Here is a 24,406-nt window from a genome sequence, read left to right on the forward strand (position 1 = left end):
ACAATCCAATCCAATATATCAACACGAATACGATATACACTAGTCTAGCGCGCCTTCGTCTGGGCGGCGGCGGATGATACAGTACAGTACGGGTATCGGAAAACTCAAGTCCATCTAGGAGCTACGTTACACATACGGTGGAATCAAGTGCGGTCCTGGCATATCGGAGACATGGGCTATGCAATGCAATGGTAATGAAGTGATGGGAGAACGAACTTTTCATCAAGTTCCGATGAGGGGTCCATGGAGTTATTAACCTCCGATACAGGGGCAGATCTATGGCGACACCTGGATGCTGTGCAACGAGTCAAAACCGTGCATTGAAAACAGAATGAAAGTTGCTGACCAGTGTGCAACACGGGCCTTGTCACGATGATTCCGGCTGAAAAGAGAAACGCTCTACACGTCGTATCGGTCCTCGTCATACCCACCTCCCGGAGACATCGGCCGCCACTCCTCAACCACCTCTCCTTCGCCGCTGGACATCGGAGCCCGCGAGAGCACGTCGGGATCTTCGCCGTAACCGACAAACGACAGGGAGGCATAATCAACAACCTCGTTGTCAGCGCACTCCTTATCATCGTTTGCGAGGAGATCGTCCGTATCATTGAAGACATACTCTGCCTCCAGATCGAAGGACGGATCGAGGAGCCTCGCGAGCGCGTCCATATTGATCCTCTTCGATCCTCCGGCCGTCTCCTGGTCTTCCTCCGCCTCCTCTCGTTTCCTCTTCCGACAGTGTTTCCTTGGCGTCGCAGGGCTTGCAACATCACCCTCTTCCTCGGCATCCCATCCAAGCGCGATACGCAGCTGGCCAGCCTCCTCTGCGCTCCTCAGCATCCCGTCGAGCTCGCCGTCGGTAAACAGCTCCTCGTCGGGGATGTCCGACTCCGCGCGTGTACGGGAAGCTACGAGGAGCTGCAGCCGACTGGGCGCATTGGCGAACACGTGCGGGAGGCTGGAGGGGTCGGCGGTGAGGATATGGGAGAGCAGGTCCAGGTCCGCGCCGCCACTGGGCTTCCGCGGACGCGAGGGCTCGCTTTGCATTCCCGAGTCTCCTGAACCTCGGGAGCGCAGTGGGTCCAGCAGGAACTGCGACGCCCGTGCGACGGAGCGCTCGTGCGAGCTCTTCCACTTCTTAAGGGGAGGACGAGAGATGACGACGTCTTTTCGGACAACGCGAGTAGATGCGGATGACGTACCCGCTGTAGTGTCTCTCCTCCTGTTGTCCCGGAAGAAGCGCCAGGGCCCGTCTGCGTCTGGGTCATCCTCGACATCCTCCTTGCCATCCGTGCTCACATCCTCCACTTCGATCTCAAGCCGCGGCTTCTCTTGAGCCTCCAGCTTCTTCGCCGATATCTCATCCTGGAACTGCAGGACGTCCTTCAAACCCCGAGCGACGACAATCCTTTTGGCGACCTTGGAACGCCCCGTGCCTCCGTTCTTACGCTCGTGGGCGTCTAGCCAGGGTACTTCGCGGATCCACTCTTCTACGAGATCGTATATGATCTTGTAACGCTGCATCACGGTCGCTTTAGCGGCGCCAAAGCGGGAGCCGAGCACTTGGGCTAGCACGCCTGTATGCGGGAGTGAAGACTGCACTTCGGCCTCGATAGCGAGCATCAGAACAGCACAGGAGGTGGGTGGAGTCGGCACTTTCACCAAGGCATCTGTTCGGGAGAGGAGGGCACAGAGCGAATCTGCAGTTCGCATGATGACCATCATGCGAGGAAGCAGAGGCACCAGAGTCGTTCGGAGTTTGTCGGGGAAAGTTGAAGCGGACTCTTGCAATTCAGAGACGAGATGACTGTGCAGGGTTGACAGGTGAACTGTGGGATCGGCAGGTGTTACGTTCAGTGCCAAAATCCTCGTCAGAGAGCTAAAGGAGCGGCCCAGAGCCCCAGGAGATTCCTCCAGAAAGTACTGTCACGAAACTCAATCAGCTTTCTGCGTAATCAACATTTGCGCGTAGACACCGAGACGCAAATCGAGAGCGTACTCACAGCTATGTCTCGTAGAGCGTCACTTCTCTTGGATTCGCGGAGTGCTATCGCAAGAGCTGCACCGGCCATTCGTTTAGATTGGCGACCCCAGCGAAACTGACCTCTCGTCATAACTTGGTCAAAGAGCGTTTGCGCACGCTCAGCGGCACCCCGAGCCGAGAGTCTTATAGCCAAAGTTTGGATGAATTCACGTATAGCCAGCTGGTTTTTTGCCAGTCAGAATATAAAACGGTATCATCAATAGATTTACTCACGGTGTTCCTCGTGTGCGAAGCATCCTGGCTCTGGCCGGGAAGAGCCCATCCTTTCCGGCTCTTCAGTGTGGTCGTTAGAGTCGTCCATGGTTCGTTTGTAGTGTTTGGTGCGAAGTCATAACGAGTAGTGAGAACGCTCTGCGTGGGGTCTGCAAGCGTCCCGCATTCGGTGCAGATAGCAGAGCCAACGCCTTCGTCCCATTCGGTTGGTCCGTCACATTCCGCGCACTTGCCGCAACTCATGAGACGAGTATGTCCAGTATCACAAGTTGGTGTTCGTGAAAGAACTTTGACTTGATCTTGGCGACAATTTGAGAACCGAGCGGACGATCCGGCGGGATTGCAGCTCAATTCGACGGCGCAACCAAGGCCGACATGGACGACAGACGAACGACTGTGACGGATTGGGACAAGTTACCGCCACCTGGCGCTTACCCAATTCGAGCGCGACGTAACGCGTTACGTGTCGCGCTCCATAACGTGTCATGTGATACGCGTCCAACATTTTCGCCCGCGTCGTTGCCCAGTTCTGCGACGTGCGTGTCGATCACCTAAGTACAGCGAGACCTTCCCTTCCACCATCTGACGACAATACCAGTCTACTCTTCCTGTCACATTGCGATGCTCACTATTTGACTGTCTACCAACGAAACCTATGCTCGACTGTCCGCACATTGACTCCTACAGTTTGCCACCGTCTCGTCGAACATATCCTTCCAGCCAGTACGAACCATCATCTGACGACTATGATCGTCACTGGGATGGGGGACCGTAAACCGACTGACATGCACTTTGCTGTCGGTCGCTGGACCGTCTTGTGCCTCGCCGAACCTGCCCAGGGAGTATTTTGAGGGCAACGTGGCTCGTGCCAGGATATGCTCCTCGATGTCTGGCGCGATAGTAGTTTTCTCGTTCGCGACGACGCGGGAAATGCCATCCACAATGTTCTGGTAATCGTTTATGACCGACGAGAGCAGCTGGTCCCGAGTCAGCTTCTCCGTGGGGGTGATACATAGCTGCGGAACCGTGTCGCGGTTGAGATGGGCGAAGTCCACGTACACGCTTTCTCCCAAGGTGATAGTACCCTGAGCTACTGGACTTTCTAGCCGGAGATGGTCGAAAAGCTGATGCATGTCGACAGCGTCCAGTCCTTGGCTTGCGCACGGATCCATGTGAAGGGATACTTGGAACGTCCTACTGGGAGCGAAGAAATCCGGCTTGTGGCGTGTTCCGAACGGTTGCATGGCCTGCTCACGCAGGTCGCCGAATGTGAGGACGAATCCGGTGCTGGAATCAATCTCGTTGAGGATGCGCTCGGTACTGGGCCCGAAGTCAAGCTCCACGCGACTACAATTCAGCTGAACATTGTCGTTCTTGAGCAGCACATGTTCGATGTGTTGCTCCTTCGACGAGCCGTAGAGGAAGAACGACATGACAGGAGGATAGTCATCGGCGAGTGCGCTGGGCGCCAGCTTGGTGTGCTTGACGACAGTGATCTCCGTCAGTTCGACCCGCGATCGCGAGAACGAATTGAGATCACCAGCAACCCTGTGTTGCCAGGTCGGTCAATCATTATGCACGCCAATGTAAAGACGCACGCACCCGTGCAGCATGGGTAGCCCTTGGTGTATATCCACCACGCAACTGCGCTTCTGCAAGATTGACGATAACAGCTCCTCTGACGAGGTGTGTAGGCTGAAGACAGCCTCTGGATCCTCCCTCTGGGCACGTACATATGCCTCCATGACCTCGGATGGCAACTTCGCGGACAGAATCAGCTGTTGTCGATAGCTACCCCAGTTGAACATCGGGAGGTAAGTAAGAAATAGATCTTTCGTTCCTTGCATGACGAAGCTGTGGATCGCCGGCGCGACATTGACTCGCTTCCAGCAATTCTGTGACAGGGTCCAAATTCAGGAAGCAAACAGAAGACAAATCGAAGAAAGCTACCTGCACCTCTTCTTCCGCGACCTTGCGGAATGCATCGGCTAATTCACGTACGAAGTTCCCAGTGGTAGGGAACGGAGACATCGACACGTTACAGAGCCCAGCCAGTGGCCCCGGATCCTCCGCTTTCAGCCCGAGCCGCTGCTTGAAGCTCTTCAAGCATGATCCATACCGCTCGTCGTCTAGCTCGGTACCCATGAGCAAAATAGGCTTTTTTCGAGCATCGTCGTCGACGCGGTTGACCGCGAGCCGCTTGATGATGCGCGCGTTGAGGTAGCTTGCCTCTGCCACGTCCCTGTTCGGCGGCCCGCCCCTCGACAGCCGGAAGTTGCATGCGAATGCGTTGATGGACAAGTCCGAGCCCATCATCCTGACCAGGTACATCGCCTCCGCGTCTCGCACCAGCTCGCGATTCGGGCGGTCGACGATGTTTCGCTTGATGAACGCGCGTTGCGCCTCGACTTCCTCAACGGATTTCTCATCGCGCTCTGCGGGGAGCATGTTGAACGGCGTCACGATCAGCGTGTCCGACTCCAGCGTCATCGTCGCCCAGTGCGCGTACAACTTCACGGACGTGAACATCGCCTCGCCGAGCAACCCGCCATATCCGCCACGATGCAAACCAATAACCTCGTTCGAGACGTACACCGCTACAGGTGCTGCGCCGGGCTTGCTGCCCTCGAGACCGTACACGCCCATAGACTCGACGTCACTAGCGCCGCCGTCGATATAAGGCCCGGTCCAGGTGATGAGGTACTTGGACCGCTCGTCCTTGTAGCAAAGTCCGCCTGCAGGGTACGGGACATAGCCGCTCTTATGGGGGTCGAGGGTGATAGAGTCGGCGTAGCGCATGGAACGTAGCTGTGTTTCCGTATAGGGCGAAAGCGCTTGATGAGGTACGTACTCGCCGTCGTCGTCCGGTTTCCTCCCGCCCTTATACTCAGGAGGCGCTGGATGGAGAAGGGAAGCGAAGTACCCTCCCCAAGCGGCGTCACAGTGGACTAGGAACGAGATCCCGTACTCGTCTTGGAGCAGACGCCGAATCAAGAGGATGTCGTTCAGGGGGTCCACCGCGCCGTGCTCTGTAGTCCCCATGATCGCGACCACCGCGTAGATGGGATGTCCCGCCTGTGCAAGGGATAGGAGATCCGCCTCTAGTGCATCGCTGTCTAGACGAGCGTGTGAGTCGACGTCAACTTGGTGGACGTTATCCCTTCCGATTCCCAGCACGGCTGGCACAAGGTGTCAGGTTCACCCAACAATGCGAACGGAGGACATATCTCACCTGCGCCCTTCGGCCACGAGTAATGGTTCATCTTGCTCACCAGAACCTTGGGCGCCCGCGTGATGCAATACCTCGTCTCTAATGGTTCGCGTCCGATGGTCTGCACAAGGTACTTCTCCACCTCTGCGTCGATGAATTGCTGCGAGATGCCATACTCCTTCGACAAACGCAACGGGATGTCCAGGATGACCTCGGGCCTGAGGTTGAGTAGGTCCTGCGTGGAGGCCTTCACGAGGAGGACAGACCCCGCGTTTTTGCGCGTGAGGGGTACGGTGAAGGATGAAGCGACGAAGCCCAGATTCCCCTCTTCGATAGCCCATTTCAAAGAGAGTGGATAGAATTTGAGGTTACGCGCTAAACACCCATGAGCTCCGTGACAGTGGGCAATAGGAGAGGATGTTATACATACCGACCCTGTCGTGCGGGACGTGAGTGAACCGTTGACGGTCAAGACGTACAGACATTACTCACCACAAAGACTCCAAGTTTGCGACTGAACCGTCACAAGTGAGGTGGCCCCACCCTTTGTAAGTCGACTTCGTTCCCTCCGAGGCTATATCCTCGGTCGTGCGGTATCCGAGCATCTTGCATAGCTGTTGGCCGACGCAGTACTCGACATAGCTCGTGAGCGGACTCGCTTCGACGGCGACATTGTTCGGGTTGTGTATCATGGCCGTGAGATATCCCAACGTGGCCGGGAGGGAGTTATCGAAGCACATGTGGCCCATGTAGCGCGGGGAGAAGAACGGGAGGGAGTATCGCGACATGAGGTCGGCCAGCAGGGTGACGTAGCGCTGCAGGTCGTCCACTTCGCGCTTGTAGGGTGCAGAGTCCCGCGTCGATGCGGTGATGAATGCCTGTGCACGACATCAATGATCAAGATGTCATGGTCAAAGTCCAGGACGGGCAAAGCTTACTGGGTCGCCTGGAAAGTACTCTACGCGATCTCGAGTAACGCGGTCGACGACTTCGCCTAACAGTTTCTTCATGACATCACTGTTCTCTGCTCTAGGCCCCATGAACCACGCAGACACTGCGTGATGTGTCTCTGTAGAAAAATCATCTGCAACGTTGTTCGCGGCGGGAGTGTCCTGAGACGCAGACATTGTGAACCAGGAGACGAGGGTTGAGGATACCTCTGAAGACCAGGTTCAACCACAAGGAGCCTCACCGTTCGCTTATGTCACGATCATCGACACAACACATTTGACGTGTAGCCCTCTTCGTAGAACAGTGTATGACCTGTGATATTGAGACTTCAGCGTACGCCCCGATCAGATGTTTCTTGAACTTACATAATTAGCAACAGGTATCCTTCACACGGAGAACGTAATCGGAGGGGAATGCATGGCAGCACCTGTAGCTCTCATGGCCTTCAGGCAAGCTCTGGTCCCGACCCACCGGCGACGAACGAGCAGCATCGCGGCGCAACGTTTGCATCAATATAAGCTAGTGTCGATGAAGCTTCATGTGAGCTTGATGGAAAGGTAGATGTGCTGCCAACCACTCACGACGGCTTGCGGGGCACAGACCGCGTCGATCGATCGAGGCAACTACATGCGGGTCACCACTCGATCGTCACAACGCACAGGTGAGATAAGGATGTGAAGATCAATTTACAGCCCAGCTAAATAACCCAGTGGAATACTATCGCTACAACGAGCCCTTCGTATCAGTACACATAATTCATGTGGTCGTTAGTCCATGAGGAGTCCTTGCGGTCGTCTACAAGGCAAGTCCGATCATAAGAGCAAAGAGCGTGAACGCAACGCCTGCATTGCGGTTGGACGTGGTAGAGCGGCTGCCACCGGAATGCGAGGTCCCCGACGTAGCATTGCTCTGCTTTGCAGCATCGACGAAAGCTGAATAGTCCTCTAGACCACATGCGACAGCGTTCATGGAGAACACCATGCCCGCTGCACAGTGGTCTTGTGGATTCGTCTGCTTGCAGTATACCCAGACTGGATCAGTCTTTGCGAAAATTGGGTTGAGATCCAGAGGCTGAAAGGCGATGAGAGAAGTGAACGCACGTTATTGACCTCAACAGTGAAAGTGGGGTAGTTTGAGGTGCCGTTGGCGACGGGCATGCTGGGCACATGCGAATGTGAGCAATGAATCAGGGTCCCCAAACGCACGTCACTCACAATCCGGAGTCAAATCCAACCTGTCCTGACGTACTGGTCTTCGTCAAACTCTTGCAAGGATCCGAGAAACTGCTCTGCGTGGCCGTGTGGTTTGCGTGCATGAACAAAAAGGTGACGACGTCCCCGACGGCCGCAGTGATATTCGAGGGTTCGTAGGCTAACTTTCCGTCAGCGCCCACAACCACGATGTGCTCCGAATATGTGCTCGACGATACTGGAGCGGAGCTCGTCGTGGATGCGGTTGACGTAGGTTGCGCCGTCTCGGAGATGGTCACTGTGGTCGTGACGTTGGCCACGGCCGCGTCTGTAGAGACAGCTGAAGCGGAGCCGGGAGCGGTAGTCACGATGGAGGATGACACCAAGGTAGACGAGGAGACAGGGTCGGTGGTAGATGCTGTGGCTGTGCTCGTAGATGATATGGTAGCAGGCATCGAGGAGTTAGCTGTGCTGTTTCCGAAAAGATTTGCTTTGAACATGGTGAAATTGTCGCCGGGGTTGATTGCAAACACCATCCCTTGCTGGCAGTGGTTCGCCTGGCGACAAAATATCCAGACCGGGCTGCCGTCCGTAACCGTATACTGAGCGGCCGGGAAGGGGCCATCAGTGTTGTTTGCTGCTACAGGGACGCTGAAAGATACTGTCTTAGTTCCTGACAAGTCAAAGCATGCGACAGAGCTCACAAGTTAGAATCAAAGCCACCGTCAGCAATCTGGCATGGGCTGTCGAGGGAGGACTGCGTAACCGTATGATTCTCCTGTCTGAAAGAAAATACGACAGTATCACCGGAGGTGGCATTCTAAACTTGAGTGAGCGTCGGGTGCTATGTCAGGTGTTGCCAACTCTGTACTCACTACATACTCGGGGTTGAATCGCAACACTCCTGGTCCGCCAACAGTAACCTGGAATTCTGTTGCCCGTGCCACAGTAGACAAAATGGCGGCGATGATAATGGATGAACCGGTCGTGCGCATCGTGTCTTGCTTGAAAATAGAGATCTAGTGTAAGGAGGACGCGGAAATGGAGGGCGTGAGTGCTAGACTAGTCGTGACTTCGAGGAGCAGCTCAGGGCTTCAATATTACTAGAGAAGAAGATTAAAACGGCCGGTCAACGGCAGGTATAGTTCAGAACGGCCAGCAGAGGGGGACAATGTGGCTCATTGCAGCGCTCGGAAGCTCTTTATATATGCCTCTGAGGCTCAGTGAGCGCGTAAGGAACTGAATGGGGCGTGTCCGAACAAAAGATCGCGGCCGCTTCGCAAGGGTCTCTTTGTTCATAAGCGCCGACGACACTGTAGGCGCCTTCGATCCTGATTAGGCAAGTGTTGTGGGGCGGTGCCCACCACCGTGGCACTGTTCAGTGTTCACCTCCTTACGACCTCGTCTTTAGAACCTCGCAGACGTATGGCACCCGTGAATTTCCTGCGAAAAAGGGCGTCGTTGAATAGGCACGTGCCAGTGGCCTGCATCGCCCCCGGGCAAACAAACTCGGGAGTCGTGCCCCAAAGGACCACATATCCTTCCTTCGCACCCTCAGTAAGTGCGCTTCCTCCTCAGCAACGCGTAGTATGCCGCTGACTGCATTTGTCGGTCAACAGTACGACTATGCCTCGCGTGCTGCCTCCAGAGCTCACCGATCATATCATCGGCTTCGCATGGGAGGACCCACCGACTCTGCGGAGCTGTGCGCTGACGTGCTGGGCGTGGCGAGCTGCGAGTGAGCTCCAGCTGCAGGCCTTCCACGAATTACGACTCCACAACGTCGCTGATCTGGCGCTGGTCTCGAAACGCGTCGCTCGGCCTGAAAGCAGACGGTTCCTCCGCGCTATCGAGCATATCACCATCCGAGAATGCCCGGAGAGGCCATACGTGCACACAGTGCCGCTGTGCATCCCTGGGCTATTCGTCCCGCATCTTCAATCGATAGCGTTCTACAACATTGGTCTACAGAAACCCGACGTCACAGTCAATTGGCATCACAGCTTCTTCACTCACCTCTCGTCGTACAAGTCGGTGACGCGCTTGAATCTTGAATGTTGGTGATAGTCACTTTCGTGACTTTCGTGACTTGCGCCGGATCGTCGACGCGCTTCCAGCACTAAAGCATGTCGTATTCTCAAAACTGCGCTTCCTAGGCCCATTTCCTGGCGTACGGCCGAGTCTGATCCAGGAACCTGGACGTCCTCGAAGGCGACCGTCGCTGCTTCACCTAACCTTGTACTTGGTGCCTCATGAGCACGCTGAGTTATTGCATTGTCTACAATCAGTCTTTGGGGCCGAAGAGATCACCACCGAGGCCAGAAGTGGGGCGACAGCGTTTCCCCGAGAAAACATGGCTGTGGCTCGTTTCCCTGTTTCACGACTTGCACTTCTGGCCATCGTGGGAGGCCGCACCGTGCCATTCTCGCTGCATCGGTTTCGCATAGATACCGATGTGGAGCAAGCCGGGGACACGCGCTCTGACCATGCCTCGAGAGTTCCGCCGCTCTTCGAAACTTTGGCAGCAGGTGAGGTATTATCCGTATCACTTAGCGGATGCGCATGATGCTAGTACTCATGATCAGAGCTTGCTGACGCGATTGTAGATGCTACGAGCCTGGTACGCAACATACATCTGGAAGAGATCGAATACTTCTTCTTTATTCACAAAGACTACGCCGATTTTCGGTCAACAATTCAAGCAATTGTGACCATGCTCTCTCAGGGCGTAGGCGAGAAAGTTACCAAGATATACATCAATCTTTTATTCGACTGCGAACTGGATGGTTGCCTGCCGTATGGACCCGACGAGGGCCCCGCTCCCCCCCTTGACCTCGCCCCTGTACGTTTCGGACTGCAGAATGTGACCGCGGTCGAGCTGGTCATCCAGATGCTCCGGGGCCCGCCGAGATCTACGCCTGTCATCGACGCAGCGACCAGGATCATCCCGCCGTTGTTCGCGAATTGGGATGCCCGCGGAATGCTCTCGGTTAATCGCCGGCGCCGTAGTGACCACAAGCATGAAGGCAGAATCTGAGACAAGCTGGGTGGTTGCAGCGAAAGTGAGTGACGTTCTCATCGAAGTAGTCACATCAGCTCATATCCTGGCAGGGGAAGGAAGGGATAAAGAAACTCGGCCAGGGTGTGATCGGGTCTACAGTGAGAGTCTTCCGGAAGGTGTGTGTTTCGTCGTGCATCGTCGGGCCAGTCGTTCATGCTGTGACGCAGTTGACGGGTCAGCCGCATCCACTCTTACTGTAGAACCCGAGATGGGGCCTGGTATTTTAAGGGTGGGCTATGGCCACTTTGGAGTGTACGTCGTGACTCGGAGCAAGGGACCACAAATGTGATATGTCAACGGACAGCCCATATGGGTGTACTTGACGGCTTTGGGACTTCTAGCGGCAAATTGTGGCTAGAATGCGAAGTTAACGCCTGCCAGTTGCAGCTCGATATGTTGGCCGCCACATTGGCGTTCACCTCAACGCTCATGACCGTCCAGGACGTGGGCCTTTCGAGAAGAATCACGGGTGTCGTGTTCATAGGCCGAAATGAGCATAGCCATCCTGTATCGCACTGGCACTTACGGGACACGTACGTACGTGTCTTCCACGGTGAATCAGATAGAGGACATTCCGACCAGCATTTTCAGCGTTAGAACGTCTCGCGCTCTGGGTGCGGCCTCATGCATCAAACCACTGTACTTGATCTGGGAGTCAGCTGCTCTCCACGGTAAGCACCGCGACAGTGCCTATCAGGCCCCAGGAACCTGCGTTGATGGCTGTGATTGCACGCATATGTAGCCCCGCCATATTGTGGATGCTCCCAGACTCCCCGCCCACCAACGCCAGTGAGTCAATGCCCTTCGTTTTGCGCATACCGCTGACCTTGACTGATTGTAAGCAGCCATACGATGCCTCGCGCCCTGCCCGCCGAGCTCACCGACTTCATCATCGGGTTTCATTGGGACGACCCGCTAACCCTGTGGAGCTGCGCGCTGACGTGCCGGACATGGCGGTCTGCGAGCGAATACCATCTCAATGCTTACCATGCACTGGACATCAAAAGCGTCACGGATCTGACCCTGCTGTCGAAACGTTTCGCTCGGCCCGAAAGCAGGCGGTTCTACCGTGATATCAGGGAGATGAACATCCTGGAGAGCCATGAAAGACCCTTTGTACACATCGTGCCGCTGTGCATCCCGGGATCATTCGTGCCGAGGCTGGACACCCTAAGAATATGGTCCTTGAGACGGCAGGGGCTTTCAACTGGCAACCAGTGGCACCGCAGTTTTTTCAGCCTCCTTTCGGCGTACAAATCGGTGACGTACTTGGCTTTGACCAGCAGTCAATTCCACAATGTGGAGGAGCTACGACGGATCATCAAAGTGCTTCCAGCACTTGAAGAGATCGAACTAACGGGTGTAGACTTTCCTCATCCTCCCCCGAGCCTGGCTACTCGGCTAGAATTTGGTCGCCGTGAGTCGCAGGGGCGACGTCCACTTTTTCGCCTGACCCTTCGTCCTGGCCTATCTCCGCATCCCTATCACTCGGTTTCTAACTGTCTCCCTGCGTTCTCGTGCTGTGCGCAACTGTTCTCTGAGATCGGACAGCTCACGGTGGATGCGGAACACGGAATCACAGCGTTATCCCAGGAAAACATGTATATGGCTCGTTTCCCTATCTTCCAACTCAGAGTTCTGCACACCATCCCGAGCGTGCCTCCTGATGTCGCAGACCAGTGGTATCGCCGACTCCAATTGGATGTTGATGGGAAGGATGACTGGATACATCGTTGTCTTCTCCCAAAAGCCGTTTCTGATACCTCTGCAGGTAAGTGGTCATGCGTTGAGTGGAACTGAGTGCGAATTCATGCTTTGAGCTAGACGGCGCTGCGAATCGGCTAACACACAGCATGCACCTGGAAGAGGTTGAATACCAGATACACGTCGGGAGGGACTACAACGATCTCTCTTTGACAGTCCAGACCATCGTGGCCATGCTGTCTCGAGGCGTAGGCCAATACGTCAGCAAATTATGTGTCTCGGTATGGTTCCTGAAGGAAGACTTCCTGCCGTATCCAGACGACTCTAGGAGTGTCGTTCCGCATCCGCTCTCGCGCGAAGCAGCACTCGTGCGCGGCGCACTGCCGCAGGTACGGAAAGTCAGTCTGGACATCCGAAATCTTCGCATCGGCCCGGGACAGAACGTGCCAACACCTGTTACCAGCGCAGCGGCTAGGATCATCCCGCCGTTGTTCCTGCATTGGGCTACCAGTGGCAGGCTTTCGGTTAGATATCCGACGTTCGACGGGCAAGAGGATAGTCAACCACGCGAAAACACCGACTGAAAACCATTGCGTCACCACGCTCCCCGACAACTCCCCTACTCCAACGCTCTGCACTTATATGCCCTTTTCCCACCATTTGACGACCATCAAACTCGCTCATAGCCTCACCAACACACGTCGGATCGACGCGGGCGAGTTCGCGGTGTACGTCGTGAGCAAGGAAGCACCGGGTCAGTCGGAGTGATCCGCAAGCTCGAGAGGGTGCACAGACAGGCATGCCTGATGATATCGGGAGCGATGAGATCGACGCCCACAGACTCATTGACCGCACATTTGAACCATCTTCCCTTCCACCTTCTCGTTGATAAGATGATAATGCACGAAGCTACTAGGTTGTGCACCCTACCCACCTCTCATCCCCTCCACCGTCACGTCAAACAGGCCTCGCGATGGGTCAAGAAACATCGCAGCCCCCTACACGAAGTCCTAGGAGCATACGAGCTCGAACCCGAGGAGATAGAGACCATAGAAGCGGTACGGCTCCCCCGAGCTGGAGACCGCCTTTCAAGATCTCCATAGCGCCATCGAAGGAGGATGCCGCAGCCGAGGAAAAGGTCTGGGCGAGGAAGGATGGGTGGAGGATATATTCGGACGGCTCAGACATCGATGACGGAGTCGGAGCGGCGGCCGTCCTGGTCATGCCGGAAGGCGAACCCAGAGTCCTTCGATACCACTTAGGACCCTCGACGAAACACACGGTATACGAGGGCGAAATCGTGGGACTTAACCTTGGAGTCGAGCTGCTCCACCGGGAACTATCGTGCGCGAAAGCGTCAGCAGCGGCGGACAACCTCGCGTGCCTCCACGCGTCGAAGAATCGGAAGCCACATCCCGCACACTACATGATTGACCACCTCCTACGGGCGATTGGACGTCTTGAGAAACGCCACCCGAACGTAGACCTCACCCTAAGATGGGTGCCAGGCCACAAAGGAATCGAGGGGAACGAGCTGGCGGACGTAGAGGCGAAGAAGGCGGCGAGAGGAGACAGCAGCCCGGTCGAGGACCTCCCGGGCTGGCTGAAGGGGACACTCCCAGCGAGTCTCTCCAGGGTTAGGCAGACCCAGAACGAGAGACTGGCGCGGATGGCGAAGGAGGAATGGAAGGCGTCCCCGCGGGCTGCACGGATGGATCGAATCGACCCGGATATGCCGTCGAAGACTTATGGGAAGGTGGCGGAGAGGCTACCCCGGAGGCAGGCGAGTATTTTGATCCAATTGCGTACCGAACACGTCCCGCTGCAGAAGTTTCTATTTAGGATCCAGAAGGAGGACACTCCCACATGCCCGTCTTGCAGGACCACACGCGAGACTGTGTACCACTACCTTATGGAGTGTCCCGCCTTCAATGAACAGCGAGACCAACTTGCACGCGACGCGGGCCCAGCCGCCCGCTCGATGAAAGATCTCCTCAACTCAGCGAGCACCATGAGACCCCTCTTCCGATACATACACGACACCGGCCGCGAAGCGGCCGCCTACGGAGACCTAGAGTTGAAAGATGCGAAGGCGAGAGACCGCGCCCAGGGGGCGTTGACGATGAACAGCGGCCGACACGCAAAGAACCGAGATCCCCCATATCCACAACCCTTTCAGATCGACGCATTCCCATTTCAGCTCTCTCACTACACTACAGAACACTCTAGTACTATACCTGCCCTACGCTCCGGCGAACGGCGATGCTCAGCGACCACGGACCATACGATACACACAACGAGAGTAGCATACGTCATGTCCGAGTCTACATAGGGCTTCGCCCTCAGTGACACTAAATGGAATAAACAAACAAACAAGCAAGGAAGCACGACAGCATTTCTTCCCAGACAGCAACTTGAAGCGCGAGTGGTCACGGTGCACTCTTGCGTCTATATTGGACAGCTGTATTCGTCGGCCCGGCGGAGTGCTATGCCATCTCTGTTGTCGGTGTCGCGAAGTGGGCTTGAAGTTGCAGAGGGCGAGAGAGGGTCGTGGTGACTGTCCCCTACGTATCAACGAGAGGCTTTCCACGCTGCGAGAGGGCATAATTAAACGAAATTCGCTGGTGCGCCAGACGTCAAGCTTCAACTTGGAGAGCGTCCTCGTACAAGAATCGGGAGCGCGCGGAGGTTGAAGGATTTGTCCACTCTGCCCAAGAATCCGGAGACAAGCCCTCAAGGCCTCGTCGTCAACGTTGAAACGTTGAAGAAAACAGCATGGGCTGCGGTATGAAATGGGCGGTGTGTCCATCGCTGCAAGCCCCTAAAGATACGTGTATGGACTGAAACGTCCATCTGCGTCGTACATACACTTGTTACATCTTAAATTAACGTTCCGTAGATAGAGGAAGAGGTGTGAGACAATTCGGATCCATGATACAGTGTTCGATGTCCTCCAGGATTACACACAAGTATCAAAATGCAGCAAGTCTACGTAAACGATTCTTCCGGTATATGCCATACTTAGATGTTGGTCGCATTTACTCCAACTCGTCCCTCTTAGCGTGAATTAACAAGAAGTTCGCCCACCGGTTGATGATAGGAATGATGACTCTCTCCAGTTCCTTGCCTACGAGAGGCCCCGACGTCGCACGAAGGAAAGGAAACAACTCCCTGTGGACCGTACGGCCTTTCCCTACAGTAAGCCTAGCGATACGATACGAGAGGTGTCTGGTACAACTCACAATCTTCGCATTGAACTTCAGGTGGCGGCTTCCTATCACGTACCGCTTGGTCAAGGTCCTCCCACTTGAACGCAGACGTATCATCTCGGAATTGTGGATGCAGATATTGCCCATACAACGAGAGGTCTGCGAGCTCACACAAGACCAGCGCCTCCAAGCGGTGGCAACAGATACCCGGTGGCCCCGGGTTCAAGCTGGCAGCCATCAAACTTGTTGCGCCTTCCGGCCGTGGATGCAGGTACACGTAGTGCCACTCGTAAGAGGAGCACTTGACTGACCACTCGCCGTGGCGACGCTTCGGATTGACAGTGCGTCCCGCTTTGAACAACAGCACGCCTGGATGTGATTTGTGCTTGTCTATCGGAAGAACGGTCAGCAACCCGAAGTCGGTCCAGTTGTAGGACCAAACATACGTTCAAGCTGGTTTACGTAGATATATCCCAGACCATCCGCCTTGCTGATTCTTGTCTCCATATGATGTCGCAAGTTCGCCCGTGCCATGGGGCTCAGGTACTCTGGAATGAAAGCTGAGGCATCGGTTAACTCAGAAGATTTCGCAGGGGTCAAAACTGCGGCACTTTTGTAGGGAACGAGGGTTCCATCTTGCGCCCGAAACTTCTCAAGCTTGTTCACCTCTGGCAAGTGCTGGAAGCAATACCACAACGGATTGCCAAGGCGAGGCGATCTTTTTGTCCGACGCGTACATCGTTCGCCAGGTTTCGACTTCGTGAACCCGCTGCATATTACGTTTTCCGGGAGATCTGACGAAGACGATGTCGTCGCCGCGGGTGAAGACAACGAGCGCCCTGGAGGGTGCGAGATGGAGGGCTGCACAGTCAGGGATGGCCGTTGCGACTTCGATGATTTCGGAGGAGCTGAGAGGGATGGCTCGTCATTGGCGTCGAGGAGAAGTGGGAGAACGGCAACTGAACGTGACCCTTCAGCTTGGGTGCGCGGGGATGCCACAGGATCAGAGCGCGGCCGCGGAGACGCGTCCAATGGGGGCCGCTGCAGACCCGCACCGCGTCTCGAGGGTCCGGGCACACCGAAGTCAGGAGGGGACAACGCCATCTCCATGGTCCTGGACATCCCCTGTTCTTTTGCAGGCGGCGTGACCACCATAGCCGGTATCCTGGGTGGTATAGGCGGTGGACCAGGGTGTGGTGTGGGGAAGGGTGGGGGAACTGGTCGCCCGGGACTACCGTACGGCGCATTGCCACCAACGGCGGGGTGGAAGCCACCAACGAAGTCGTCATCTTGTGCTGTTGGCGGCCGTGACTGCGACCTGATACTCATCAAGCCCAGCTTCCTGGCGATTTCATCTGGGCTCTCCACAGAGGGCCGTGTGCTGGGCGGGGCATCGGACTTGCGTCGCATGTGGAAGAGAGACGGGAGTGAAGGCATCCCGGCTTGCTGCAGCCCTTGCTCTTGAAGGGGCGTACGGTTGGGCTGGTGTATTGTCGCGACGGAGACATGCGAGCGTCGTCCTTTGTAGTCCAAATTGAGACGAAGAGCCGCCGGGTGTGGCAGTCCACGCCTCACCGCCACTGCACTCCGCCAGTACGGGACCCGTACTGCCTGATGAGTGCAATATGACTGGGAAACCGACGCGGTGCGGTGGGCACGAGTGATCGGAGATAGAGCTGCAGAGACAATGTCGAGTCAAACGCCCCGGAGCAGTTGGCAGACGGAACACTCACAGACGCGCACCCCACGCGACCCGGTCGTCACAATCACGTGGGGCGCGACGCGACGCGTTGTGGCAGCCGCAAGTCAGCGCTTCAGCTTCCGGGGAGAAGGAGGACTCTGTGGGTGTCTTCAAACTTCTTTAGCTGCTACGGTGAAGGAGTGGTAGATTCTCCAGGGCGAGTAGGAGGGCTGCTTATATATCGACATCTATCCATATTTTTGACCTGCTGAGTCCCGATGCCGCGAAGACAAAACGAATCATTCGCCTAATCGCCAGTGTAAGAAGCATTTGTGGTTGTCAAAGCATACCGGTGCTAAATTACCGTCGTACGTGGCATATTGTCCGCCCCTCTTAGAGTCGAGGTCTCAAGGAAATGTTGATGAGCGTCTAAGGTTAGATGTTCACGTGCGCGACTGCCACTTGAGTCGGTTCCTCGGCGCGACATCTTCAGCTGCAGGTCCTTTGCTCTTGAGACCTACGTTGTATCACTATACCCTGTCGACTTCGAATTCTACACATAGGGTTCGCCTATTAGTGATCTGGTCCACTGAATAAGACGACTTCCACGAAACAGTCATGGCAGACCCTGAGCTTGCCGCAATTCGTGCGGCTAGGATGAGCCAACTCCAGCAGAACACTGGAGGAGGAGGCGAAGGTGGAGAAGATGAGGGCAAGCGGGCAGCGGAGGAACAGATGCGCAGAGATTTGCTGGCTACTGTGCTGGATAACTCTGCGAGAGAACGACGTATGCATCGTTGTCTGATTCCCTGTGCATTGAATGCTGATGATATGCAAATGCGCCGCTTGCTCTTTCAGTGGCCCGCATTGCTCTCGTCAGCCCTCAGCGATCACAGCAAATCGAGGCTATCCTCCTGCGCATGGCTCAAACGGGCCAGTTGCGAGGGAGGGTAACAGAGGGCCAGCTCATAGATCTGCTGGAGCAGGTTCGCCCTTCGGTTTGACTGGCTCATGGTTGACAACGCACTGAACGAACGCTTGACAGGCAGACGAGGCACAATCCAAGATGGCCACAAAGACGAGTACTATAGTGGTGCGTTTATGGTTAATATTTGCCACACACCACCCTGACACTTTCATTGGGCCAGTTCCAACGTCGGAAGGGGGGATTCGACGACGATGACTTCGACCTATGACATGTATTGTTAGCTTGTTGCACCATGCTCTCCTGACTATGGACTTGCTATCTTGGCTTGTGATGTCCCTTGGAACCTACCCGGGCTGCTAACGGCGAAACACAGAACCAATCGCTTGGGGAACATGCAATCGGTGTGATGTGCTACGACGCCGACATAAGGCCTGAGCGTGTCCGTCTCTGGCATCACGCGGGACCTCAGGCCTCAGGCCTCAATATTCAATATCAATGCCGGCGCCGGCGAACGACGAGACAAACACGTAGCCCGTCTCGTGGGCAATGGTGTGGGAGATCCAGAGGCTGTCTTGCCTTATCCTATGCGCCATGCTGAAGTGCCGACCCAATGGATGTCTGTGCATTTAATCTTGGTGACAATGTCGTCAATTCTCGTTGCTGGCATATTCCATCGCTGGAGCGGATGTCAAGGTGTCCAGTAGACTGTTTCGATTTCGCAATGATCCATAGCAGCCAGCGATGTAAATCCAGAGCAGGTCTTGATCGGTATGCATGTCTCGTCCCCAAGCAATCCCCAAAGAGGCCGTGCTGATCATCATCAAGCGCTCAAGTGTCCGTTGTTTGTCGATGTTGTCCTTGTGCCACAATGAAAAGCGCGTGGGCGCCTCGATGTTGCACTCCCCAACCTCCGCCTCTCGTCTTCCCTTGTATTGTGCTTGAGCATCTCCCGTTTCGCGCATAACATCTGTCTGGAATGTCTACACGAATGCACCCGCACTCCCCTCTTCCCGCGCCCGCTCTACACGCGAGCAATCCGTCCACGCAGTCCAAGTCGCATGTGCTCGCTGGAGTACAAGACGCGTACTGGAGCGATGATGAAGCGGTGCGCATCTCGAGGTACTGCCAGCAACAAGAAACTGACTTCAAATGTACCTCCATAGGAGGACGCAGAATGCCCACTTTGCTTGGAGGAGATGGACATTTCAGATCTCAACTTCAAGCCTTGTCCGTGCGGTTACCAGGTATGACTATATGCCCTCTTCATTCATGCAACTACTGAGTACATGGTATGGTCGTGACTAGATCTGTCGGTTCTGCTGGCACCATATCAAGGAGAACCTCAACCGGCGCTGTCCCGCTTGCCGGAGAGAGTATACCGACGAGACTGTCCAGTTCAAGCCCATCAACAAAGAGGAGTGAGTGCCCTTGTGTTACGCGCGTGCAAGTCTCACCGTCCCTTCACATTGTCTTAGTCACAAGCGCTTGACGCAACAGAAGAAACAGAGGGAGCGCGAAAGGAAGGAACTGGATGCCTTGGGCAGGCGACACCTTGCCAACGTGCGCGTCGTACAGCGCAACGTAGTGTATGTGGTCGGGATGGGTCCTCGATTCGCGAAAGAGGAGGTGCGTGCCATCCCCTCGGTCCTTGTTGTCATTGCTGAGCCATAGTTTGTAGCTGATTCCTACGCTACGCTCGAGCGAGTACTTTGGGCAATACGGTAAGATCTCCAAGATCGTCATTGTCAAGCGTACTCCTCCCGGTGGCCGGGCTCCGGTCGTTGGGCTGTACATCACCTATCATCGTCGCGAAGATGCAGCCAGGGCAATTGCCGCAGTCGACGGCGCGCCTTCGCCTGGAGGTGGCAGCGAGATCATGCGAGCGAGCCACGGTACGACGAAGTACTGTATGGCGTTCTTGCGCGGCGTTTCGTGTACCGAACATGGCTGCATGAACTTGCATGAATGGGGAGACGAGAAGGATTGCTTCACCAAGGAAGACCTTACGACTCTGTTTGTTGCACTTTCCATCCGTGTTGTTCGCATTGACTCATCTCCGTTCGTAGGAAACACACCATGAAGGACACAGAGAACAGACCAAGATCAACTATCATCACAAGGAAAGGCGACGAGGCGGACGGTTGGTATTTACGTGTGCCTAGCGTTCAGTGTACTGATATTCTGTTCCCACAGGGTTACCTCGTGCAGCCGCTTGGGGCAAACAGGGGGCAGCTACAACAGCATTGCACAACACCAACGTTGTTACGACTATTCAGACGTCCACGCGGCAGACGAGGCGTGGTGGAACAGGTGCGAGACAACAACGCGCGGGTGCAACAGTAACCAGTGCAGCGGAGACGCGCATGACAGGGAGGGAACGCAAAGGTGCCAACGCAGCTAAGGCGTCCTCTCAGGCCTCTTCTTCGCGTCCCGCAACCCCCGCGAGCACTGGCCATTCTGCGAGGCCTGTTACACCTAGCATGACCAAAGCGTCGAGGCCGAAAGAAGTTGCACCTCCACTCCCTCCACCACCTCGCTCGCCTACGTCGTCTACCCTCGAGTCTGAGAGTGGGTCAGCAGGCCAAGATGTTCTACCCGCGGAGTCGCCCGTCCAAGCAGCATCCACAGAAGTACCACCTGCGCCTCCCGGTCTGCCGGCGGTTCCTCCCGGCCTCACTGCACCCCCTGGTCTACCGCCGCCATCTCGCACCGCATCTACGATGTCATCACCACTCTCAATCACCGTACAACCATCGCAGTCTTCGTACCAAATGTCTACTCAGGCACAAGCACTCATGGAGGACCTTCGTGCCCGACGTGAGATGCCTGCACCAACCGTCATGGAGAAGAGCCCCTTCCCCGATTTCGACCGAATGCTGCAGACGCTCAGCGGAGACGATGGTGGTTTTGGCGGTTTCAGCTTCAACTTGGATCCCGCGCTCGCAGCAGAAGGGGCTGACGAGGCTCTTGTGCTACCAGAACTGGATGCCACGCCGAACACGCCATTCACCGGTACGTTCTTGGACGCATTCCCGGGGCTGAGACAAAACGTGGTCTCGGGCCCGCTGACGGGACCACCTGGATTGTCACACCCGGCTCGCCCTGCGTACGAGCCTATGAGCCACCGTCAGCCGATACTGGACCGGCAACCTTCTGGGAGCTCCGGGTACACGGGATCATTCAATCCGTTTGGTACGGACACCAGTGATGATCTGTCGTCGAGGCGGTATTCGCCGCTGGATGAAGAGCGACAGGTATCGCGCTTCACCTTCGCTCGTGGCCGGCAAGGATCAACATCTTCTTCCCTTCATGCGTCATCGCCCCTCAACCACACCGATAACTTCGCGAATGTGCCGTACTACAACTCCTCGGATATGGTCTCGCCGGCTCGTCGTGAGACCCCGCAGTGGTACCAGAACCGACACCAGCCTCAGGAGTTCATCCATGGACCGCACTCTGCGATGGGCTCCCCCTTGGCCCATCAAGCGCAGGCCCAGCCCCAATATGCGGCACATCAGCAGCAGCAGCCTGGCCGGTTCCAGCCGTTTGACAATGGCGTCAGCGAGGCGCAACTGCGCGAACTGATCAACTCCAGCCGCGAACGCGAACGGGCTACTCAGTATCGCAACGGACCGCCCGGTAGGATGCTTCTGCTTGTGTAATCTGTTGACTATGTGTTGACTTTGATCATATGTACCCCCATCGGACCATTGTACTCTATGGCTCTTTCGACATCATTATGATACCCAGATCCTTCGTCATACAAGCCTATACCAAATCAACCGTTCAATGATCCTGCAATAATGTCTGCAAGGCTCTCATCTCCGGCGATCACGCAACCTACACACGACAACGTCTTCCCGAACTCGCCGTCGGTGGAGAGCTTCTCCTCTCACCGTATGGGCTTCGGACCTCCTCCGGGGTTGTCCTTCCAAGATGGCTCGCTAGGCAATATCGCAAGCTCGATGAACCATAGTGCGTACGGTATGCCAAATGGGTCCCTGGGTAGCGTTGAGGTCTCTCAAACGAGCGGGTCTGTGCATGGTGAGTTATCTTCCTTTCCTCTCAAGGGCGGGTCCCAGGTCAGAGTACCGAGTGCCGTGCTTTCAGTGCGGAAACAGCTATTCCGACCTTGATGTGTAACATGCCTGGTGGCCACGGCCCGGTTCCTCCCCCTCTTCCGCCCTGCTCTACATGTGTCTTTCCGGTAGGGTGTCCCAAGTAAGCCTCGACGCTGACATGTCCTTGTCCCATCTGTTTTTACCGGTCACTCTGTCCTGTTTCATGAAGTCTCCGCATCCCCCTCTGCCTCTGTTGAGCCCTCCGCTGTCCCCTCCCCCGCCTTGTCGTCTTCCGATTTTCCAGCCTTGTCAGCGACTGCGACTGAGCCTGTGCTTCGTCGCGAACAGCCGTCTACCGAACCCGCTCCTGAAGCTGGTGCGGACACCCTCGACGACGCTGCAAGAGCCAAGGCCGAGCGCAAGGCCGCGAAGAAGGCCGCGGCCGAGGAGCGTGCGGCTGAGCGCAAGCGGGTAGCAGCGGAGAAGGCTGCGGCTCGGGCAGTGGAGAAGGAGCGTCTCGCACAAGAGAAGGCCGCTGAGAAGGAACGCCAAGCTGCGCTCAAGGCAGAGAAGGAGAAGGCGGCGAAGGAGAAGGCCGAGCAAGAGAAGGCGGAACGAGAGAAGGCGGCGGAAGGGAAGGCTGAGCGGCAGAGGGTGGAAAGGGAGAAGGCGGAGAAAGATAAGGCAGAGAGCGACCGGGCTGCAAAGGAGCGTCTGGAGAAGGAGAGAGCTGAGAAGGAGCGGGTCGCCCAGGCCAACAAAGCAGCCGCAGCTGCCAGCGCGAAGACGTCAGGAAACCCTCAGCCCGGCACGCAGGCAGACGCTGAGTCTCCGGCTCCTGCGCTAGCTGACCAAGGCGCGGAGCAGACTATTGGGCGCAAGCAAGGACCAAAGCAGACGGCCCCGATCGTTGTGCCTGAGCCTGAGGTTCAAGTGCCTATCCTCTCGAAGATGCCCAAGAAGCACAAGCCGAATACGAAGCCTATCAAGATTCCCAAGGAGGACTCCAACGCTGATCCGTCCTCTGGCCTCCCATCCTCGACGAACTCGGAGGCGCCTGGGCTGCCCGATGTCCGTGTGCCTCAGACAGGCTCCAACGTCTCGCGCGCGCAGTCGGTTGACAGGACACTGCCGCTGCAGCGCGCGTCCGTGCAGGAGCTCCTGGATGACCTCGATTCGGAGTTCCAGCACCTGAACATCCACAAGCACCCCTTCTTCGATCTCTCGAAGATCAACCCCGCGGCGAAGATGCCGCTCGAGTACGGGCCGCTGGTGCACGCGCTCTCCGCGCTCTCCGTCGGGGGCGGCTCGTTCGCGAACAACATGCCGTCGGGCGCGATCGACAACGCGGTGTCGAGCTTTCAGCAGCTGCTCGAGACGCTGACGCAGACGATCTCGGACCTGCTGCGGCTGCTGCCGCGCAAGACGTGGGACGACAACTCGTCGTTCGACGGCGTGCTCCGCGAGATGCTCAAGGGCGACGACTTCCTCGACGACGGCGGCGAGGACGGGCACGGGCACGTGCGCGAGGACGAGGTCGCCGCGCTGACCCTCGCGCTCGAGCGCCGCGCGCGCTGGATGGAGGTGCAGCTGAGCAAGCTGGAGGAGCTCCATCGGGACATCAACACGGCCGCGGTGCGCGCGGTGCTCTCGTTCAACGACAGCGGCTGGGACGCGCGCGGATGCCTGCCGAAGGTGGGGAACACGCTCGTGCGGTTCGACCAGCTCGGTGTGGTGCACGACGGAAGTCTGATGAGGCTGATGAGCGCGGACGAGCTGGAGAGGAAGCTGGTGGTGGCGAAGGAGGAGGCGGCGTTTGCGGAGGCGGAGCTGAGGGAGACGATGCAGCGCATGCAGGCGGTGAAGCCGACGCGTGGGTAACACTGAGTACTGAGCGGCGGACGGGGCAAGATGGAGACACGGTGTAAAACTGACAATGGATCAATGGACATACAGTGATGCAGAAGCCTGAGTATGATACAAATGTGTGTATGTTACATATGTCGTCCGATCTCGAAGACGCTACAATGTGTCTCGTATGAACTAAGCGAATCATGTCCCGATAGATGACCTAGCCCAGACCGACTGAAGCGACGCCCGGCTGAAGTTGTCCTGTGGATGTAGTCTGTTTCTCTCCGAGTTCGACGGGGAGG

At 56.3% G+C, this 24,406-nt stretch overlaps 9 protein-coding genes across 9 annotated transcripts; 4 read left to right on the top strand and 5 right to left on the bottom strand.

Moving 5' to 3' along the window:
- Nucleotides 1-212: 212 nt before the first annotated feature.
- B0H18DRAFT_351681 (uncharacterized protein) lies at nucleotides 213-2,675 on the bottom strand. The gene is made up of 4 exons (XM_048037696.1): nucleotides 2,258-2,675; nucleotides 2,004-2,204; nucleotides 347-1,923; nucleotides 213-295 (listed from the first exon to the last, which is right to left on the bottom strand). Exons 1-3 carry the CDS (start codon nucleotides 2,498-2,500, stop codon nucleotides 400-402), a joined length of 1,968 nt encoding a protein of 655 aa, XP_047893478.1. The 5' UTR covers nucleotides 2,501-2,675; the 3' UTR covers nucleotides 213-295; nucleotides 347-399.
- A 93-nt stretch (nucleotides 2,676-2,768) lies between these two features.
- Nucleotides 2,769-5,056, bottom strand: B0H18DRAFT_933227 (uncharacterized protein; the record flags this gene model as incomplete). Its single annotated transcript, XM_048041751.1, has 3 exons — nucleotides 2,769-3,805; nucleotides 3,860-4,152; nucleotides 4,208-5,056. 3 exons carry the CDS (start codon nucleotides 5,054-5,056, stop codon nucleotides 2,911-2,913), a joined length of 2,037 nt encoding a protein of 678 aa, XP_047893479.1. The 3' UTR covers nucleotides 2,769-2,910.
- Nucleotides 5,057-5,956: 900 nt separating this feature from the next.
- Nucleotides 5,957-6,595, bottom strand: B0H18DRAFT_1167784 (uncharacterized protein; the record flags this gene model as incomplete). The annotated part of the gene is made up of 2 exons (XM_048035859.1): nucleotides 5,957-6,346; nucleotides 6,407-6,595. 2 exons carry the CDS (start codon nucleotides 6,593-6,595, stop codon nucleotides 5,957-5,959), a joined length of 579 nt encoding a protein of 192 aa, XP_047893480.1.
- A 619-nt stretch (nucleotides 6,596-7,214) lies between these two features.
- Nucleotides 7,215-8,604, bottom strand: B0H18DRAFT_876449 (uncharacterized protein; the record flags this gene model as incomplete). Its single annotated transcript, XM_048040489.1, has 6 exons — nucleotides 7,215-7,460; nucleotides 7,520-7,577; nucleotides 7,634-7,824; nucleotides 7,948-8,260; nucleotides 8,314-8,429; nucleotides 8,485-8,604. The coding sequence occupies 6 exons, from the start codon at nucleotides 8,602-8,604 to the stop codon at nucleotides 7,215-7,217; spliced, it is 1,044 nt and encodes a 347-aa protein (XP_047893481.1).
- A 393-nt stretch (nucleotides 8,605-8,997) lies between these two features.
- On the top strand, nucleotides 8,998-9,818 carry B0H18DRAFT_351727 (uncharacterized protein). The gene is made up of 2 exons (XM_048037697.1): nucleotides 8,998-9,166; nucleotides 9,229-9,818. Exon 2 carries the CDS (start codon nucleotides 9,236-9,238, stop codon nucleotides 9,671-9,673), a length of 438 nt encoding a protein of 145 aa, XP_047893482.1. The 5' UTR covers nucleotides 8,998-9,166; nucleotides 9,229-9,235; the 3' UTR covers nucleotides 9,674-9,818.
- A 1,704-nt stretch (nucleotides 9,819-11,522) lies between these two features.
- B0H18DRAFT_954802 (uncharacterized protein) lies at nucleotides 11,523-12,958 on the top strand (the record flags this gene model as incomplete). The annotated part of the gene is made up of 3 exons (XM_048042293.1): nucleotides 11,523-12,087; nucleotides 12,253-12,441; nucleotides 12,495-12,958. 3 exons carry the CDS (start codon nucleotides 11,523-11,525, stop codon nucleotides 12,956-12,958), a joined length of 1,218 nt encoding a protein of 405 aa, XP_047893483.1.
- Nucleotides 12,959-15,140: 2,182 nt separating this feature from the next.
- Nucleotides 15,141-17,305, bottom strand: B0H18DRAFT_1006657 (uncharacterized protein). The gene is made up of 4 exons (XM_048028671.1): nucleotides 16,195-17,305; nucleotides 16,030-16,143; nucleotides 15,617-15,973; nucleotides 15,141-15,561 (listed from the first exon to the last, which is right to left on the bottom strand). Exons 1-4 carry the CDS (start codon nucleotides 17,018-17,020, stop codon nucleotides 15,413-15,415), a joined length of 1,446 nt encoding a protein of 481 aa, XP_047893484.1. The 5' UTR covers nucleotides 17,021-17,305; the 3' UTR covers nucleotides 15,141-15,412.
- Nucleotides 17,306-17,725: 420 nt separating this feature from the next.
- Nucleotides 17,726-18,598, top strand: B0H18DRAFT_1006660 (PDCD5-related protein). Its single transcript, XM_048028672.1, has 4 exons — nucleotides 17,726-18,051; nucleotides 18,123-18,248; nucleotides 18,308-18,454; nucleotides 18,509-18,598. Exons 1-3 carry the CDS (start codon nucleotides 17,883-17,885, stop codon nucleotides 18,445-18,447), a joined length of 435 nt encoding a protein of 144 aa, XP_047893485.1. The 5' UTR covers nucleotides 17,726-17,882; the 3' UTR covers nucleotides 18,448-18,454; nucleotides 18,509-18,598.
- Nucleotides 18,599-19,102: 504 nt separating this feature from the next.
- Nucleotides 19,103-24,305, top strand: B0H18DRAFT_351812 (uncharacterized protein). Its single transcript, XM_048037698.1, has 9 exons — nucleotides 19,103-19,297; nucleotides 19,356-19,436; nucleotides 19,498-19,610; nucleotides 19,668-19,818; nucleotides 19,871-20,205; nucleotides 20,259-20,332; nucleotides 20,386-21,831; nucleotides 21,943-22,236; nucleotides 22,483-24,305. The coding sequence occupies exons 1-9, from the start codon at nucleotides 19,169-19,171 to the stop codon at nucleotides 24,132-24,134; spliced, it is 4,275 nt and encodes a 1,424-aa protein (XP_047893486.1). The 5' UTR covers nucleotides 19,103-19,168; the 3' UTR covers nucleotides 24,135-24,305.
- The last annotated feature ends 101 nt before the right edge of the window (nucleotides 24,306-24,406 follow it).

The sequence above is a fragment of the Fomitopsis serialis genome, assembly GCF_022376445.1.
Source record: "Fomitopsis serialis strain Sig1Antser10 chromosome Unknown B0H18scaffold_32, whole genome shotgun sequence".
NCBI classification, from domain to species: domain Eukaryota; kingdom Fungi; phylum Basidiomycota; class Agaricomycetes; order Polyporales; family Fomitopsidaceae; genus Fomitopsis; species Fomitopsis serialis.

What these genes read in the sequence shown, in the direction of transcription:
- B0H18DRAFT_351681 (XM_048037696.1), bottom strand. Translation starts at nt 2,500, where the DNA reads ATGAGTTGCGGCAAGTGCGCGGAATGTGACGGACCAACCGAATGGGAC. An exon ending in CTTCGCACACGAGGAACACC is followed by an intron (nt 2,205 to 2,257) that starts GTGAGTAAATCT and finishes GCAAAAAACCAG; the next exon opens with CTGGCTATACGTGAATTCAT. An exon ending in ACGCTCTACGAGACATAGCT is followed by an intron (nt 1,924 to 2,003) that starts GTGAGTACGCTC and finishes GTTTCGTGACAG; the next exon opens with TACTTTCTGGAGGAATCTCC.
- B0H18DRAFT_351727 (XM_048037697.1), top strand. Translation starts at nt 9,236, where the DNA reads ATGCCTCGCGTGCTGCCTCCAGAGCTCACCGATCATATCATCGGCTTC.
- B0H18DRAFT_1006657 (XM_048028671.1), bottom strand. Translation starts at nt 17,020, where the DNA reads ATGCCTTCACTCCCGTCTCTCTTCCACATGCGACGCAAGTCCGATGCC. An exon ending in AACCCTCGTTCCCTACAAAA is followed by an intron (nt 16,144 to 16,194) that starts GTGCCGCAGTTT and finishes CCGATGCCTCAG; the next exon opens with CTTTCATTCCAGAGTACCTG. An exon ending in CTACGTAAACCAGCTTGAAC is followed by an intron (nt 15,974 to 16,029) that starts GTATGTTTGGTC and finishes TTCTTCCGATAG; the next exon opens with ACAAGCACAAATCACATCCA.
- B0H18DRAFT_1006660 (XM_048028672.1), top strand. Translation starts at nt 17,883, where the DNA reads ATGGCAGACCCTGAGCTTGCCGCAATTCGTGCGGCTAGGATGAGCCAA. An exon ending in TAACTCTGCGAGAGAACGAC is followed by an intron (nt 18,052 to 18,122) that starts GTATGCATCGTT and finishes TTGCTCTTTCAG; the next exon opens with TGGCCCGCATTGCTCTCGTC. An exon ending in GCTCATAGATCTGCTGGAGC is followed by an intron (nt 18,249 to 18,307) that starts AGGTTCGCCCTT and finishes CGAACGCTTGAC; the next exon opens with AGGCAGACGAGGCACAATCC.
- B0H18DRAFT_351812 (XM_048037698.1), top strand. Translation starts at nt 19,169, where the DNA reads ATGTCTACACGAATGCACCCGCACTCCCCTCTTCCCGCGCCCGCTCTA. An exon ending in AAGCCCATCAACAAAGAGGA is followed by an intron (nt 19,611 to 19,667) that starts GTGAGTGCCCTT and finishes ACATTGTCTTAG; the next exon opens with TCACAAGCGCTTGACGCAAC. An exon ending in GAAAGGCGACGAGGCGGACG is followed by an intron (nt 20,333 to 20,385) that starts GTTGGTATTTAC and finishes CTGTTCCCACAG; the next exon opens with GGTTACCTCGTGCAGCCGCT.